Consider the following 13709-nt stretch of genomic DNA (forward strand, 5'->3'; position numbering starts at 1 on the left):
TTCAGCTCTATCCCTTGTTTGCAAAGATTTCTTTGGAGTCTCTGAATATCTTAATCATATTATGTAGCCTACTGTATATGACGAATTCCCCAAATGCTTCACCATTTCATGTTAAGAAACATTAAAATTATCCATGATTATTTTATTATGATTATTATGATTTATCCACACAAGGTTACACGTCTAAGTTACAGTTACCTTAATTAGTTGAGAAACATTCCTCCTTTTGTTTTCTTTATCATTAGCCTATACACAACTTCTACAAACTTTTACAACTGTTACCCCTGTTACAACATTTTTTAAACGTGTTGATGGCATCAAATTCAAAATGAGCACATTTCCCTGAAATAGTCAAATGTGTCATTTTAAACATTTCATATATTGCATGTGTCCTTTTACAACTAAATATGAGTTTAGGACATTTGCAGATTATTGCTACACATACGTTTTTATTCACATTGTCATCCCAACTTTTTCTAATTTGGGGTTGTATTTTCAGTCCTTGAAATTACTTCAGTTTCACGGCCTGAAGCTGGTAAGCAATGTTTGGACATTAATGTAAAGAAAAGTATCATTCATAGGTACTAGTCTAAAGTTTGTAAGGTGGAAGACAAACATATTCAGAGCAAGACTGAATAAAGCCATACCAGATAAGCGGTTGTGATTGGTTCCTGGGATTTCAGGGATTTTGGAAGTGGGATCCAGTGGGATCTGCTCTTAATCCTTCTGGTTCTGTGGCTGGAGGAAACATATAGGAGGAAGAGTAGGCTACATGTAAATTCAAAGTTAGCAGATATTCCACAATGTCCTATCGGAGGCTTCGTAAAATGAACACGCAGGAAAGCAAAAATAAATTGTTCTGGCATCCTACCGTTCTGTAAATGGCTAGTTGCGTGTCTACTGAATCTTGCGTGATCGCGTCAGCCGGGACTGCCCATATTAGGACTGTAGACGCAGTAGTATTGTACCCTAGCTGTGTCTGAATAAGGAAGTGAGTCATATGTTAATCATTGACGGTAATGCAACGACTCGTCAATACCAACGCAAAAAAGCAGAACGTGGACCACTCTGACTGTACTGCTGAACAAGGAAGCAACATGCGCGTGTAGACACAAATAATTTGGTTAGCAATAGTTAAGTGAAATTGCCAGCGACTCTAGTGTGAATAGCCTACTAGCCTAGTCTATTTGTGGACTCTGTTAAATCATCTGGGATACTATTGGTAAGTAATTTGACATATACTGCCATAACAATAAGTACTTTGATTTGCTCGTTTTTTATTAGTTAGTTAAATGCAATGTATTGTTGAGAGCAATTATGTCACTGTACATAGCTGTCTACTGTTGTCTATGACATTACAGTAGAAGTTTTTGCCCATGTGCATCTGATCGAAACTGTGTTGGAGGCTATTTAGTGTAAAGTGTAAAGGAAAAACTTGAAAAGTTAAAAACAAATTACATATGATTTAAACAAGATCAACTTTGTTAAGGGATAAAAGAACAACATAAGTTCCGAATACTCAGAGGCTACATTTCCTTTTATAAAAGTGCCTCATCGAATAGTTACTCAAATTCTCATCTTTCGGGTAGCCTATTGTGAGCCTTTTTTACACGGGGATTTCCGCTACCCAAATTTCGCTTAAAACAGCTAGTGTAGTTCAGTCAACAAGGCAAGGCAACTACCGTCACCACACGGAAATAACCAACGCTGCTAAGTATGGTCACCCAGTGGAAAATGTCTAATCTTTTATCTTGAACAAATAAGGTAACCTTGTTTCCGTGCGCCTGAAATTGAGGTAACTGTATGTCCCTCTAAATTTAAAATAAGTAAACTGAAAACATTGTTTCGACTGCTGAGCTTCTCTGAGCATGTGACAGCGTGGTGTGGGGGCTACTCTAAAATCGCCTCGTGCGTGTTCTTCTTTGTTTGTCTGTCTGGTCAGGATATCAGCGTGGCCCAACTTGTCTGACTTGCTTTTCAGGCCTGTAACTTTGGTAGGGGGAGTGGAGGTCGTTTAACCTATTCAATTCGTGAATTTGGCCTATTGACACACCTCGTTTGGAACAAACAAAGTAACAGTTGACCACAACTCTCATTTATAAATGTCAGGTTGTCAGGTCACTTCACTTTTGCCAAAGAACTTTGTCAACAATGCTGACCTTACCAGGGCGGACAGTTTTGTATTGTCTGATCACCTGAGATGTCCTGCAAGGGTTTTTTTTTTAAGTGAAGTCTGATGCACTCAAATTGAAAAAGCAACACTGATAACTTCAAGACTTCTTTAAGATGGGCCGGCGGTTAAGTCCTCTCCTTAAAATGGAAATAATCTTCTTCTGCTTTGGCGCTTAAAAGTTTACCCCACACCCCAAGGTCTCCATCTGTTCACATTTTAATGTAGCCTACTGATTTAAGAGTGACCTTTATACTGAATATTAGTCTTCCAAGATATGAACTAGGCCTACACATAAAAAAGTTATTCTGGACATGATGGAGAAGAGAGAGGGGAAACTAGCACCAAAAACACACGTGTTGTCATCAGGCCTGGTAGGGTAGTATACTGTACATCTGATGGATGGAAAAAAAGTAGTATCAATGGGTTTGACGTGAATTGTCGGAACAGCTGGTCTGACAAAGACTCTTCAGATTATCCAGCCTAGGCTACTCCACATTCAGAGTGGTCGTAAATTAGAGGGTTTGGCCTCCTGCTGAAGTGGTCTGACATTTTGGGTTCATCAGTGGTGTGTCACCCAGAACACAGTGATGACTCAGCCTTGAGTAGTTGTTTTGGCGTTACCGTAGTGTTACGTCACACTCGGGCCTGTTGTTGAAATAGGCCCACTTTAAACTCCACAGCATCAGTTGTAGTTCATTCATAATGAACATATGATTAATCAATTCATTTCCAATATTTTTTTTAACTATATTGTAATATAGTTCATAGCCATACTTCTCTCCATTTTGGTTTGAGTTATTTTCAGTGGACTGATAGGATGTTGGCTTATGATGGACACACTACAGCATGTTCTGAGGCCTATATCACAAAGGGAGGTCACTGGCCTACCCAGGTTCAACTGCTGTTGATGTCAAAATAAGACATCACTTCTGAAGCAATACTTAAAGTAAAGCATTCTTTTGAAAATTAGCAGTTACTCCTGAAGTTACGGGGGTAGCCAATAACCAATTGCTTCGTAGTGTACCCCTCTACTTCTTGAGACATTAGAACAAAACCTTTCGGCTCTGAGTGATTTTCACTACAGGAAGAAAATAACATAAAAACTTCCACATTTCAAAGAAAAGCAAAGTTTGATTTAAGACTTTGGTATTTTGGCGTGTGTAGGACAAAACAAAATCGGTCAAGCTGGTCGTGTACTTCACTCTTGTTATGAAAAGTTTTTGTTCAGATTCAGAAAACATGAGGTGTATGACCATCATGTCTTATCAAAACCAAGCTAACCATACTGGACGATCTTGAAATGGTTTCTCTAATGTCACTGCCAGCTATTAAAAACAAGAAAACTTTAAAACTAGACAGTCAAGGTCACAAGTGAAGGTCTGGTCTCAAGGCTGATGTTTTCCAGCTATCCAGTAGAAGGCCCTTAGATTGATTGAGAAAAACAAGTGAACCACAGAGCACAGATTGTTTTTGGACAAAGGACCTTGTTGGCCAGTTGTGTGTGTATAGTCTGTGGATGCTGTCTAAGTTAGATGCGATAGGATATGTTTCACATGGTCTGCACACAGAATAACCGGTCATCAACTTTTACTTAAATACAGAGTAAGAAGGAGAAAAAAAAGCAAATCATCTAAAGAAAAAGTCAAATAAGCATATGACTAAGAATGTGATTGCATAAAGTGTATTGATGTGCAAAAAAAAAAAAAAAAAGGCGTGTCACTGTAAACTTGGGAATCAATGTATTGTACTTACCTTTACTTACTATGAAGGTTCTTTTTGAACTGTTCTGAGTGACCACAGTAATTGCTAAAGAAAACACAAATACAAACACAAGATTATACTTTCAGACGTCAGTCAAGTCAACTTCAGGAAGAGGTTGAGTCTTGTGGATTTACTGTCTAGCGTCTAGCAGTCTTGACGCATTTTGGCTTATGCATTGCTGCAATGTACTGTAGCAGTGTCCTACATAACAAAGGCCTAGAGCAGGATATTCTGCCAGACCCCATGGTTTGTTTGTCTCAAACTAAGAGTTTTCAGACTCAGTAAGAAAAGTGCTCTCTATTTCAAAATGTGGCTGGACAACATTTAGTCCTCTTGATAACTGGGGGAATTATTACAGATTAGCACCTTTTACTAGCTGTCTGCTGTTCGGAGAACAATAACGTGTTTTCAAAAATTCAAAACCATGTCTCCCTCTTTCTCTCCCTTATAAAAACCATGGGGAGAAACAGCAACCACACTCTTCTCTATTTGCAAATGACTTTCCTCTCATGTAAATGTTTCCCCTGACTCGATTTGTTTTTGTTCCTACCACACTACATATACACATCCCTGATCTGGCCACAGATACAAATCTAATGCCCACTCCTTGCGTTTGACATTTGCAACATAAATGTGTGTTTGTAACACAATAGAAGGCTGTGCCCGTCCCCATCAGAATTACATAGGCCCCTGACTGTATCTTGGCATAGACAATAAAAGAAATAAAAGCAAGCGAGAGCTTTAGACCGAGCGGGTTTTGTTTGAGCCTACAAGCCTACAAGCCTCCAAAAAAAATTTGGGAAATAATAATAAAGGCCAGCAATTCTCAGGATCTTTCATATGTTGTTGGGGTTTTTTTCAGGGCATTTTTAGTTTTCATCTTGACACCCAAGTTGGTAGTTATTTTAACACAATACTGATTTACTTTAAGGTGGACGTATATTAGAGTAGTGTACTATGAACAGCGTTAAAAAAAAAAGTGTTTTCTGCATATGTAAAGCACATGCCTCTCTTCATGCTTCTCACAGTCAAATTGACCTGCTGTTGTTTCGCTACAGTTAAGGAAATGAAGAGGGAGGTGAACGCAGCGGCAAACTTCCTGAAGCGGCTCGCTTTAGAGCGAGGCCGTGTGGACGAAGCAAAAGCCGAGCACTTCAGCGAGACGCTCCAAAAACTACTGTGCGAGAAATACGCAGAACACTGGTACCCGGAGAACCCGAGCAAAGGCCAGGCCTACAGGTACACATCGCAAACCTTGTTGGCCCATACGGCGTTGGGATTTCCCTGGGCACCCTTTCATATGTCATGTCATTCCTGGCTTTTGTTTGTTGTTCACACAGAGATGAGTCAAAATCACCGATCTGTAACTTGAAATCATGATTCACGTGGTGTTGTTGTCTGGTCGGGCTAATGGTCCCTCTGCGTCTACTCGTGTCAGGTGCATCAGGATAAATGCGGGAGCGCCCTGCGACGACTGCATCTTGCGGGCCTGCGAGGACAGCAAACTCCTGCCGTCCCAGTTGCGCTTGCCCCGCGAGATCACGCTCTGGATCGACCCACTGGAGGTGTGCGTACGGTGAGTCTCTCTCTCTCTCTCTCTCTCTCTCTCTCTCTCTCTCTCTCACACACTCAGTCACACTCACACTCACTGGAAACTGGAAGACACAACCCATGGGGGTGTGTGCTTATACAAACTGTGTGAACATCTGCACGTGTGTACATGCCCACACTCCCATTCACACACAAATCCCCAAGACACACCCCCCACATACAGGTGATGTTATTGTCTGACTCAAACCCTGTTAGACAAAATACCACCTGTGGTGGATGCCGGTAAGACCAATGACTCGCCCTGTGAGTCGTCAGGGATTGAGTAATACAATAATCACCCTGCCATGGTTCCGGGGTTGTTCAATGAAAATGCTGATGAGTAACATAGCTTGTGATGCTGTTGGTGGGCTAGAAGCAAACCATTTCTTCCTCAGTTGGTAAATGTTGTCTATTGTGCATATCTTCTAATGTTTTTGTTTGGGCCTATTGGCAATTTGAAGCTCAAGAAAACATTTCTCTGAATCCCTGTTTCTGAATCTTTGGGACCAAAAGCCTGTCATGAAATTGTATGCTGAAATGTGAGCTCATATTCACCCAAAGAGTTTGGAGCAAAGAGTATGGCTGCCATATGCTCATGGCAGGAGATATGTGACTGCTCAGCATTTTGCAAGAGCAAGTTTAAGCTTGTCACATGGGAAAATGCAAACAATGCAAAAGCCAAAGGCTACATGACGTTTTACTTGTAGATGATGCATTCTGTTGTGGTCGTGAAAGTCCTTCTGTACAGCTTGTAGGTGTATGTTACAAATAAATAACAACAGTTCTGTCCTTGCTGCATGACAGAGTGCCCAACGTTCTGACAGTTATTAACAGTAGGGATGGGACAAAATATAGATACAGCACTAAAATCATATAACTTCTTCTTGTTAAGGATAGATGTGCTGGCCCCAAATAGATACAATATGAAATGATAATAGGCCTAATACTATAAGTCATAGTCTAACCTGGCTTTTGACTTACCAGAGTCACTACTTTATGTATCCTCAATGTCAAATGTATGACACTTATCCTGTCCACCATCAAATTAAGCTCGACCTTTATGCACTTTCTTTTCATTTTCACAGATATTGTGATGTATCGTAGATTAATCTTTTGCAATGTATTGACTATTGCAGAATCGTTGTACTGTGGTGTTCTCATTATCATTATCATGGGCAAAGTATTACGACTATATTGATTTGTGAGTTACTTTGAGATTCCAAGCACATGTTCACATGTTCTAAGTGTACATACACAGGCAACCAATTCTCATTTGACACACTGAAGGTGTTTGACAGTGAAGTGAACAGTGTTTTCTATAAAAGAGGAATCTGAGAACACAGTGAAATGCCGTCTAACCTGCTCCGGAACATCTACAACTCCTATGTACACTTATGTTCTGTGTTGCTGTCAGTGGTAGTTGATTTAGAGAAGAAGAAAGATAATATAACCCTAGAAGTCTTCCGCTGGGAGACCAGTGTCATTTGTGGTTTCCTCTCCTTATTGAATCCCTCTCTTTCTTCTCCCACTAGGTCTGGAGAGAACTGCCGATATTTCACTGTGGCCAGTTTCAGCAAGAGTGAGGAGGAGGAGGAGAACGAGAACAAGAGTGACAAAGATGGCAGCGTGTCCCCCTCGGAGATCGTAAACCTGGACACCTCAGACTACCACTCGGCCAGCTCGTCCGACTGCGGGTCCGAGGCCTCCAGCGATGCCGAGGAAGAAGGGAGAGATGGAGAGTCGGAGGGAAAGAAGAAGGAGAAGAAGAAGGAGGAGAAAGCGGAGGAGAAGCCATTGGCTATCACTATGAGGCCTAGGACACGAGGGCCACGCAAGGGGCCAAAATCTCAGGTATATAAAATGTGTACTACTCAGCGGTTCACATGCGACAACCACTGAACAGAATATAATAACATTGCGTTGAGCTAAACTGGACTGTGTTTCCGGAAAGAGCCGTTGAGCAAAATGTTAGTCTCTGTTTATTAACGATAGTAGTCTCGCTTTCATTTAGATAGATAGATAGATAGATAGATAGATAGATACTTTGTGGATCCCCAAGGGGAAATTCAAGATTTAAGGGAATTTAAAATGGCAACAATTTGAATAGCAACACCAAAATCATTCATGTTCATCTGGACCTCAAATTGAAATTATTAATAGCCCCTGGACCTCAGATAGAAATTACAAATATCCCAAGACCTCCAGTTCAGTTTGAAATGTTCCTATTCATTGACTGTCTGCTGTTCATCTTTTGCAGCAGCAGCAGCAGCAGCAGCAGCAGCAGCAGCAGCAAATCCCTGGGCTGCAGTATTTCTACCACCCAGCTCCCATGTGGCCTCAGTATAAAAAGAAGGGTCCTGTCTTCCTTACCACGGTGTGTGGGCCCCCACCTCCCCCCATGGTGGGCTACTACCTGCTGCCCAAGCCCCCGCCCCAGTTCATCGTGCCCCACGCCTCCCTTCAACCGTGGGGTGCAGTGAAGGGGTAAACGCCCCCTAGGCCCACCAGTCTTCCTGCTCAAAAGACCGGTATTTTCTTAAATTTTTATATGAATTCCACTGTATAGTTGTTTTGAAATGAAATGAGTCACTGTCATATCTGTTCTTTGGGGGGGGGGGGTCAACGGAATGTCTTTGTTTTGGGTTTTTAACCAAACACAATAGCTTTTAATATGAAGATATTTATTTTTACACCTTTTTATTTCTTCCTTCCTTACACCTTTGGACTTGACTGTGGGGTTGGATGGCCAGTTGGCAAATTTCACACATTTCAAAATAGATTCACGTTACACAATGTTTGTATTAAACCCCATTGATATTTCTGTCAAAGAGGGCGACATGACCGCATAGATGACCTCCAATCTTGTTACCACAGACACTTACAGGCCATGTAAGGGGCACATGTATCATGAATTTCTTGATTTTAATGAAAGTTCAATATGTTGTTATGTACCGTATCCTAGAATGGTAGAGATTATTAGAGATATAATAATAGACAGCCAGTGTATATCAGGTTGGTTAAAACAAGACTATCTATTCTATGCAACCAAACAAGGAATGTAGCTTGTTCTGTTACGGGCTATCCTTGCACCTAAAAAGCCTCAGTGGAATCTGACATTTCAGTCAAAGTTGCAGACAGACCAAAGTAGAATGGATAACTCGTGTCAGAGCGCCCTCCAGTGTCCTTTATGAGTAGTGCTAGAGACGGGTGGAATGACAGATTTTGTTTAATGTTCCAAAGAAATGTGTTTGCACTGCCTATTCTAGTTCTAGGTCTCAGGGATACTTGGCAATGTCACCAGGGTATTTTTCCCCTCTGCAAAAATGTTTGCTCATCATTTGTAGTCTTTTTCTTCTGATGTATGTAAGACAAATTAACATGCTTCTGCTTCAATGCTTTATGCAAAGGGTAAATTGGTTGTAATGTAACATGAATACCTGCTTGCGGACACACACACGCGCAGGCACGCACACACGCATGCACAATCTTTCTTTGTACTGTAAAAAAATGTGATTCCTGTCAATGTGATTACCTGGAGAATTATCACTGTGATTTACATTCAGAATCTTTGTGGTCCATGGCATAATTAACCAATATGCGCAAACCTGTCAATAATGATGCTCTATTATTCTACGTGGCTTGCCTGAAATCGAATATGTACTGTGTCAATGGGCATGCTTGGCCTTTTTTGTTTGTGTTTAATCTAACCTCGTTGGTGCTATACACAGCTCTGAGCCATCCTGCCTAATCTATTTATGTCTTTTTTTTTTTAATCCAAATGCATGTGTCTTTGTTTGTTTTCCAAGTCACAAGAAGCTTTGTACAGTCTATGTAACTGCTAGTTCTCATTGAAAAATTGCAAATCACTTCAGATCACCTTTCAGAAAATGTATCACAGATATTTTTGAACTTGAACTTTCTATGAAACTGGTGTTTTTTTTTCAATTTTCCTTGTGGGTTTTGTAATGCAGTCAGTGCTCGTGTTTGGAGCTGTGGCTTTCATTATGTTTCTTACAAATCCCTTCATACTGGATCATTTCAAGCGGGTTATAAGGGTGCACTTTAATGTAAATAGCTTTTGTCTCCGGGGCTGAGATCCTGCCAAAACTCTGTCCCTGGAGCTGGATATTAATTTATTGTTAATATTTCACTGCCACCCTTAACCATGTTTGGTTTACTGTACCTTTTGATATATGTGTGCTTATTTATTTTAAATTTTCAAAGAAGAAACAGTCACACTTTTTTCAGTGATGTTACATGCCTGTTGTTCTTGGGCGGCATTATTCTGTATTCTCATTCACATGCTCAATCACTATTAATATTTCTTTTAAAAAAAAATACAATATATGAGAAAATAATTGTTTAGTGACTCTTTCATTTGCACATCATAATGACGTTATACATATATACTCATCAAATACGGCCCTACAACCTCATAAACCCATATACACTACCAGTCAAAAGTTTGGACACCAACTTATTCATGTTTTTTCCCTTTGACTTTCTTTTTTTACAGAGTTATGTAGCACACATACTGTAGCACATATGAAATTACTTAGTTTAAGCAAAAAAAAGCAAACCAAGTCAATTTTAAAAATCTACTTTCAATGTACATGTAGACACATTTGGTCTCAACCAGTCAACAGTCTCAACCAACTTGATATAGTCTCCTGAAATGGATTTCCAACAGTCTTGAAGGAATTCTCATACATTTTGAGAACTTTTTGGCTGTTTTTCTCTCACTCAATCAATCGGAAAAAAATCATAAAGCTAAATGATGAAGAATGTTAAGTTATTATGAAATAAGAAACCTGTATAGGCTATAAAGAATTCTGTAGAACAATACTTAAGACAAAATATGGCTGAACACAATGTATGAAATAGTTAAAAAAAACTACTGTGCATGTCCAAACGTTTGACTGGTAGTGCGCACACACACACACATACACACAAACAAATAAACGTAACTTGCTCTTGCAACACTGACACTCACTTGGTCCGCATGTGGACTCCGTGGCCTTGTTTGAGTGGGCACTGGCATAAACATTGGTGTGAATGCGTGAGAGCGGGGTCACTGCCGTCAGCATTGGTCAGACAGGATGCCCTGACGGAAGGATCCACAGGGGGCGACTGCGTCACATGGCCCAAGGTCATTACGTAGTTCCTCCAAAGTCAACCTGAGACTACGCTGGGGGGGAAGGAGGGAGGGAGGGAGTTCTGGTGAATTTGGTAGTTAGGAAGGTCGATCCATTGACTCCTAAGAGGTCCCTTTTCATTGGAATTTCATCAAGTTACAAGCAATTAAAATATCAATCATTATAGGTATATACATTTTGTTCCACTTACATTGAGGAGACTGATGCTAAGTACATGATTTTCTTTGGACTTGTTTTACATCTTTGTACTTTGAACTTTAGTTTGAGCTTCTTGTATTAGTTCAGACCGCATCTGTGTTTTTCTTATGAGCAGTAAGTGCTATGATTACTGCACAAAACTGTTGGCCTTGACCTGATTTCACACTACAACTTTCTGTTGTAATTACTGCAAAAAAAATGGGTTTTCACACTGCATTACCAGTTTTGGCCATAAGAGGTCCTTTTTGAATTTACCTCTGAGAGGTGGTCAGTAGCATAAGAGGAGAGGCAGTAGGAGCAAAAACTGTCCTGGGCCGCATTTCCCAGATTCGTTAAGAAGCTCTTAAGCGCGAAGAACTTCTTAGGAGCGTTCTTAGAACGTTCATAGAATCAGGGAAACTGGGCCCTGTCCTGTTAGTAGTGTCCTATGACACCCAGCCACTGTCCCGAGACAGGTGGTTAGAGCAGAAACTGTATTACTCTTGTTGCTGTCCTGTGCCACTCGCAAGACTGACTTCCAGGGCCCCAGCCGTGGTGCGACTGGCTGGGGCACCTGCACCGCACGCCGGCGACCGGGGTCGATTCCCGCCCCGTGGTCCTTTTCGGATCCCACCCCAATTAGCCCTTTTCACGGTGATGTCAGATGAAGCGTTGCTGGGTATCCTCCAGCATGTCCAGCCGCCAAATACTACAGAAGAAGAAGAATAAGTATTCATGGGTTTCATCAGGTCCCTTTCCACAGGTGTATACAATCAAGCACCATGCAGTCTGCATTGATAATCAAGGTGCTTGATTGTATACACCTGTGGAAAGGGACCTGATGAAACCCATGAATACTTCTTCTTCTTCTTCTGTAGTATTTGGCGGCTGGACATGCCGGAGGATACCCAGCAACGCTTCGTCTGACATCACGTGAAAAGAGCTAATTCTCTCTCCTGCTCACTTCCTGTCTCTCTCTACTGTCCTGTCAAATTAAAGGCATAAAAGCCCAAAAAAATATACTTAAAAAAAAAAAAAGACTGACTTCCAGAAGTTGTGCCGTATCTCGCAGTACTGCCTTGTGGAAGTTGCGTCGCAGAGGCGGACATCCCAGGTACAAAAAGTAAAGGTCCCGCCAAGTGTTTGATCCAACCATTAACCAGCTCATCCTAATTAGCTGCCAGGTATATCAGATAATTAGTGATATCACCTGTGTTAAGTGCACAGGTAGAAAGAATATGTGGCAGGACTTTTACTTCCTGGGAATGTCCGCCTCTGTAATGCGTTGTGGAATGCAGCATACGCACAAGTCTGCCAAGCATTTGGGGTCATTCCCAAGAATGGCTGTCATTGTTGCCAAAGGTGCATAAGTAAAGGATTACTAATTGGGATATTTACGCCTTTCACTTTCAACAATTTAACAACAAAACACTCCAGAAACCTAATTTTTTGAGTGATGTAAGTTGAATGATGGTATATGGCAGCAGTGTGTCTGGAAAATATTCCCCTGTCCCATTATGGATAAAAGAAGACCTATCCATCCCAGTCCTGTGCCTGTGTAGGCTGAGGTTAGCCTGACTACACTTGCAATTTGATGAGATGTTTTCTTAAAGTACTTAAACAAATTGGAGCTCTGGTTAGTTTATCTTGTGAACCATACAAAGTTCCAGCTGTTTGGCTCCATCTTCAATCAGTAGCATCGGAAGCTGATTAAACGAATTTCCGTCTACATGGCTACTATAGTTAAGACCAAGACCAGCTCTAACGAGCATGCCCGAGGATATACAGATGTAGTGGTGTCTTATTTCACATAGAGAAAAATGAATGACATACTGAAACAAAGTAAACAAATTATCCTCCTCTTTCTTCCTTTGATAATGTCCAGCTTGGACACCTTTCGCACTGCAGCACAGCTGGCTACAGTGCCCAAACCACATACAGTATAGGTTCGAGTGCCCACGGGTACCTGGGTTCAATCGAGTCTGGCACTCTCTAACTGTCCTAAAAAAGCAAAAAAAAAACAAAACAAAGAGCCCCAAAAATGACTTATAAATTATAAAACATTTTTAAGTACTTTTTTTCAAGAATACACATGGCTGACTGAGTTGAAGTAATTTTTCAGACAAAAAGTGAATATCACAATGAGAGGCCTCCTTGTGGAATTAAATCATTAATTTTTAGTGCATCGGTGGTTATTATTCTGTTCATTCTATTTAAGACTATTGATGTATTTTTCTTATCTATAGGCCTTATGACTTTACTATATAAACTTATCATTTTAATATTAATTTAATGTTTATTGATGGTCATTGTAAGTTGCTTTGGACATACATAACATGCAGACATAAACAATAAACATAAACATTCACGCTGGACCGGTGCCATCTCGACTATGTAGTCCATTCCCATTGGTCTGCTATGCATCCACATCATGTCTACTGTACTGTCCACTCCCCCTGGACTGCCCTTAGCAGTTTCACTCTCACTGTGTTGCGTTCACATGCTGTGTGCCTCTCATGAGCCATAATATAAACAAATAGCATCACTAATATAGCTCTCTGCTGTCCCTTCTCAACCTAGTAACAGTGACTGTAAGTGCACACCATATGCCCACTAAGCCAGTTCTATTTCTACACTGAATGTCAGCTCTCCATTGTCCCCGATAAATGAAATTAAATGTAACTTGTGTATTTAAATCTACTGTGTAGCCCACAAAAAAACCCTTAATGACTTGTGCTCTAATTAACATGTTTCGTCCCCTTATTCAGTTGTAAGATAATGTATTATTAGAAAATAAGCTAGAGTTTGTACTTGCACACAGACAAAATAGCTCAATATTACTGCTCAAAGGA

At 40.7% G+C, this 13709-nt stretch overlaps 1 protein-coding gene across 3 annotated transcripts; it reads left to right on the plus strand.

Moving 5' to 3' along the window:
* Window positions 1-1021: 1021 nt before the first annotated feature.
* Window positions 1022-9882, plus strand: si:dkey-79d12.5 (protein BTG3). Of its 3 annotated transcripts, none has more exons than XM_062538899.1 (5): window positions 1022-1222; window positions 4993-5173; window positions 5373-5510; window positions 7057-7375; window positions 7782-9882. In XM_062538899.1, the coding sequence occupies exons 2-5, from the start codon at window positions 5001-5003 to the stop codon at window positions 8010-8012; spliced, it is 861 nt and encodes a 286-aa protein (XP_062394883.1). In that variant the 5' UTR covers window positions 1022-1222; window positions 4993-5000; the 3' UTR covers window positions 8013-9882. The 3 variants fall into 3 exon arrangements, with proteins under 3 accessions (XP_062394883.1, XP_062394885.1, XP_062394884.1); XM_062538901.1 differs by having other exon boundaries at window positions 1024-1222; window positions 7785-9882; XM_062538900.1 differs by lacking the exon at window positions 1022-1222 and adding an exon at window positions 1416-1764.
* Window positions 9883-13709: the final 3827 nt, after the last annotated feature.

The sequence above is a fragment of the Sardina pilchardus genome, chromosome 6 (genome assembly GCF_963854185.1).
Source record: "Sardina pilchardus chromosome 6, fSarPil1.1, whole genome shotgun sequence".
NCBI classification, from domain to species: Eukaryota; Metazoa; Chordata; class Actinopteri; order Clupeiformes; family Clupeidae; genus Sardina; species Sardina pilchardus.

Bases quoted from the DNA above. Each gene is read 5' to 3' on its own strand.
- si:dkey-79d12.5 (XM_062538899.1), top strand. From the start codon at position 5,001: ATGAAGAGGGAGGTGAACGCAGCGGCAAACTTCCTGAAGCGGCTCGCT. The intron at 5,174-5,372 runs GTACACATCGCA...TACTCGTGTCAG, and splicing joins AGCAAAGGCCAGGCCTACAG to GTGCATCAGGATAAATGCGG. The intron at 5,511-7,056 runs GTGAGTCTCTCT...TTCTCCCACTAG, and splicing joins CCACTGGAGGTGTGCGTACG to GTCTGGAGAGAACTGCCGAT.